This window comes from Gobius niger (genome assembly GCF_951799975.1).
Source record: "Gobius niger genome assembly, chromosome: 7".
NCBI classification, from domain to species: Eukaryota; Metazoa; Chordata; class Actinopteri; order Gobiiformes; family Gobiidae; genus Gobius; species Gobius niger.
This window is the reverse complement of record NC_136858.1, coordinates 9,409,824-9,414,644: the sequence shown is the minus strand read 5'-3', so window position 1 is coordinate 9,414,644 and position 4,821 is coordinate 9,409,824. Positions and strand designations below refer to the sequence as shown.

The window sequence follows — 4,821 nt, the reverse complement described above, 5'->3', positions numbered from 1 at the left end:
TAAACATTTAGATCACATGTCACATGTTTTCCACAGATCTTAAACATTATACAGTAAGAAAAGATGTACTTTTAGAATTTAAGTGCTAAATAATGCCTGACCCGAAAGAGATTTAGCCTGAAGTAAAGACTTATTCTGCCTAAACCCCTTTTGTAACTGTGACACTGTGTCCAAAGAGACACATTTTACAGTTTCTCTAATACCAACTATGGAAACACATAAGCACAAAACTCAAACTTCAACAATCAAAATAATGTTAAACTTCTTTTCTAATGATTTTTTATTCAAGTGTTCTATACTTCTCCATCATGTTTAACTTATACATTTTCTTAAATGCTTTAATAGTTTTGGAGCCCTTAAAGGGATATTTCAGGATTTTTGACATAGGGCCTCATTTCCCAGTTATTCATGCAGTTCTTATGTTTGAAGAGTTCACCTAACTCTTCAAACATAAGAACTGCGCTAGGCTAGTGCAAGGCTAGCGCATTTCTACGGTATCAGCTTGCCTGCATTAAAAACAGTCTGACCCGCTCCACAGTGCACCTGAGGCAAATCACTTGTAACACCAGACTAACCATATAAATGTCTGTGTCAATACAGTAATTTTAACCATTTTGCATCTAAAATAACTTATATTTGAGCAGCATCAGCTTCGTGGTTGTATAAGCTACGCAGCGGCGGAGTGATCTGCTAGAAAATAGTCCCTCAAAATGCGATCATTCATGTGATGCAAGGTCAGTTATATTCCAAAAATGATTCTGTCGAACTGCATGAATTACGAAAAAAATATCTCCAGAAATCAGCAACACTCTGGATAACTAGGAAATGAGGCCCTATGTCAAAAATCCTGAAATATCCCCTTAAGTTGAATAGGTAAACCGTTCCATAGATCAACTCCTTCGACTGATAAACACCTCCTCTTAGAATTACTGTTCATAGGTTTTTATAGCAGATCAGTTCCTCTGAGGTTGTATATAGATTCTCTTATTGAAGCATCTCTTGTAAACAGTGAGGAAGCATGAGATCATCACAACTGCTGTGTAAACAACAAGATCATGCAATTTTAAGATATTTAGTGTAATAAAAAGTGGATTTGTTGGAGCCATGTATTCTGCATGGCTGATCAATAAGGTATGGAAGGATGAGGGAATTGTACAGTATATATAAGTACAGTATATATAATGCATTTTGATTCACGGAGGTTTTGATTTTACACAGTAAAGCAATAAGTTTAGAAATATAAGTCTTTAGTGTATTTATGTGCACTTTCCAATTTAACTTGTCATCAATATTGATGCACAGTGAAGGCGTGTCGCTGCGAACACGCAAAAGGAGAAACGAGAAGTGTTTGCGCAGGGAGAGAGAGCGCGCACGGTCCGCAGATGGAAGCGGTCATTACCTGTGCGCGTGGGACCCGCAGCATCACAGCACGAGAGGTGAGCGCGAGAGTCATCCCAGGACACGCGCACACGGAGGGACACACTTGGCAGACGCTTCACTTTGGATTTATTTTGGTGCGTAAAACTTGCTCTCTTTTATTTGGGGATCAGTGGGATTCCCGCCTCTGAGCAGCTCGGCTCTGCGGGCTGGTCTACTCCGTCTGTGATGGAGAACTACTCGCTGTGGACTAATTTCACCCGGGTGCTATCGGAGCTGGACTGGGCAGCCGAGGAGGAGGAGGGAGAGGACGCGGCGGCCAGCGGAGGGGTGCGCGTGCTCGTGGGCTGCGTGCTCTTCCTGCTGATCGTGTCCACGCTGCTGGGGAACACGCTCGTGTGCGCCGCGGTGGTCAAGTTCCGACACCTGCGCTCCAAAGTCACCAACTTCTTCGTGATCTCGCTGGCCGTATCGGACCTGTTCGTGGCCGTGCTGGTGATGCCGTGGGAGGCCATCACGGAGGTCACGGGCACGTGGCTGTTCGGCCGCTTCTGCGGGGTGTGGATCGCGTTTGACATCATGTGCTCCACGGCCTCAATCCTCAACCTGTGCATCATCAGCGTGGACCGATACTGGGCCATCGCCAGCCCCTTCAAGTACGAGCGCAAGATGACCCACCGAGTGGCCTTCGTCATGATCGGAGTGGCCTGGACTCTGTCCATCCTCATCTCCTTCATCCCCGTGCAGCTCAACTGGCACCAGGAGGTCCGGGAGCAGCTGGAGGACGAGGTCCGCCTCAGCGCCAATTTCACCATGAGCTACAGGTGCGGATGATGTGTGAGCCAGTGTCCTCAGCAATGACCTCAGCAATGACCTCAGCATTCACACACATGTTTATGCCTGGGGTTTCTGCCTCTGATGTCACAGGCGAGTAGTACGCAATACATTTACTCAAATACATGCAGTTACTTGAGTACAAGTACAATGAAGTAACTTTTTTTTTTTTTTTAAGTAGGCTAATTTAGTCTACCCACACTTTTACTTCTACATGAGCAATATTATAATGAAGTATCTGTACTTTTACTGGAGTAAAAAAGTTACTTGTTCCAGAGTGAGTAATTCTTTAGGCAGTAAAGCTTCGCGCCACACATTAAAACAGAGTTATGTTTAATGGACTTTGTTCTTTTTTAATGTTTTTCTGATTCAGACAATCACACTTCTACGCTCAGTTGCTCAGCACTTCACTGGACTCACCTCTGCTGATGATAGGCTCATCAATGACTGATAGAGTATCAAGGGTATTATGATGTCAGGTCTTGTTATGAGCAGGAAATTCTTCTTTGTGGAGTATTAACTGGCCAAATGCTGGCAATTCCTATTCTGTTTTATTTCTAAATACAGTCTGTGCACTAATGTGACCCATTCCCACTGGTTTTTGATGGTTAACAACTATTTCTGCAATAAGATGTAAAAATGAAATAGAGGCCGTCTTGAAGTCAAGGCTGTGATAAGCTTTCCTTCATCTACACATCCATTAGAGGGGCCAAGGGGATTCATGCATATGGATCAGGGCCATACATTAGTGACACAGGAAGAGGGAGATCTCCATAGACTGAGTGATTCTGTGTCTCCATACCAGAAGATTTCGAAATGACTGAAAGCACTGAGCAGTTTTGAGGGCCGAGCCGTGGAGCAGAGTGTCGGCAATGCTTCACAAAATCTGCACAATTCTTTCAAAAAAATCCGAATGACATTAGTGTGATAGTAATAAATGTTATTCAGAAATAGACAAATTGTTTAGAGGGAGGAATGTACGATACAAATTCCTGCAGCAGTTTTGTAAAGAGGAATGTTCCAAGATTCATCCTGATCGTTGTGAGCGTCTGATCTGCAGCTACAGAAAAGCAGTTATTGCTGCAAAAGAAGGATCAGCCAGATGTTTAATACAGGGGTTCACTTACTTATTCCACGCTGTTGTGAATTTCTCAGGTTTTTCTGCAAAATATCTTGATAAACTTCTGAATTGATTTTTCTATTGATGATATCACGTTGTCCAGGCCCTGAGGCAACAAAGCAGCCCCACACCATGATTCTCCTGCTCCAGACTTCACAGTGAGGAGAGGGTTTGATATTGTTGTTTTTCTAATCCCATGTCCCCCTGTGCTCTGTCCTGTCAGTGTGAATGGCAGCGGCGGTGTACAGAGCTGCGTGGCCAACCTGAACCGCACCTACGCCATCTCCTCCTCCCTCATCAGCTTCTACATCCCCGTGCTCATCATGGTGGCCACCTACACCCGCATCTACCGCATCGCCCAGATGCAGATCCGCCGCATCTCGTCCCTGGAGCGAGCGGCCGAGCAGGCGCACCACCAGCCGGGCCGTGCCCCGCTGCACCGCTCCAACGACGAGGCCTCTCTCAAGTCCTCATTCAAGAAGGAAACCAAGGTCCTCAAGACCCTCTCCATCATCATGGGGGTCTTCGTCTTCTGCTGGCTGCCGTTTTTCGTCCTGAACTGCACGGTGCCGTTCTGTGACCCGCCGTGCGTCAGCGACACCACCTTCACCGTTTTCGTGTGGTTCGGCTGGGCCAACTCGTCCCTCAACCCGGTCATATACGCCTTCAACGCCGATTTCCGCCGGGCCTTCACCACCATCCTCGGCTGCAACCGGATTTGCACCAACAATGCAGTCGAGGCGGTCAACTTCAGCAACGAGCTGGTCTCGTACCACCACGACACGACCCTGCACAAGGAGACGCTGGTGCAGTCGCAGCAGGTGCAGCCGCTCCCGCACGTGGTCAACATTGAGGCCGACGAGTGCCTGGAGGACATGAGCGACAGATTCGACGAGGAGTCCGTCATTTCGAACTGCTCGCACGGAGGACGGAGTGGACTTCTCCTGGCGGCTAGCGTCCAGCTGGAGGACGACCATGAGATCACCCTGGACACCATCACGCCCTTCACCTCGGCGGCCCCTCTCTTGTGTGAGTGCGAGCCGCTCATACCGGGACAGGCTTTTCCGTCGTCTTAACCAAGAACAGTGTGTTGATACGCTTTACGTTCCTGGAAACTGGTGAACTGGTACATTTACGAGCGCTGACTTGGAAAAACGCCTCAAAGCGACGCTCGAACTGGTAACCGTAGCTAGCTTGTGAACTTGAAAGTTATCAGAGTGGTAAACTTCTGATGCGAGCTGAAGACAACAATGGCGGCTCCCTTCTCTAGTGTGAGTGCGAGTGTCGCTTTCAGATCTCGAGTCAGATCTGAGGAGAGGCGCGTTTTCAAGTAATGAAAAAAATGCTTCTATTTCAGGTTATTTACTGGATGGAGTGCGTTGCAGTTAGGGTTGTAAAGGGGTGGGAAAATCCAAATCAGTTTATTGACATTTTCTGTAAATTTCCAAAGGAAAAGCCAAAAAACGGAAAAACGGAAAAAGTCACGATCT

General features: G+C 46.8%; 1 protein-coding gene across 1 annotated transcript; it reads left to right on the top strand.

Annotated features, from left to right (window-relative positions):
- Positions 1 to 1,372: 1,372 nt before the first annotated feature.
- On the top strand, positions 1,373 to 4,534 carry LOC306965334 (D(1)-like dopamine receptor). Its single transcript, XM_079559667.1, has 2 exons — positions 1,373 to 2,201; positions 3,555 to 4,534. Exons 1-2 carry the CDS (start codon positions 1,606 to 1,608, stop codon positions 4,405 to 4,407), a joined length of 1,449 nt encoding a protein of 482 aa, XP_079415793.1. The 5' UTR covers positions 1,373 to 1,605; the 3' UTR covers positions 4,408 to 4,534.
- Positions 4,535 to 4,821: the final 287 nt, after the last annotated feature.

Bases quoted from the DNA above. Each gene is read 5' to 3' on its own strand.
- LOC306965334 (XM_079559667.1), top strand. From the start codon at position 1,606: ATGGAGAACTACTCGCTGTGGACTAATTTCACCCGGGTGCTATCGGAG. The intron at 2,202-3,554 runs GTGCGGATGATG...CTGTCCTGTCAG, and splicing joins AATTTCACCATGAGCTACAG to TGTGAATGGCAGCGGCGGTG.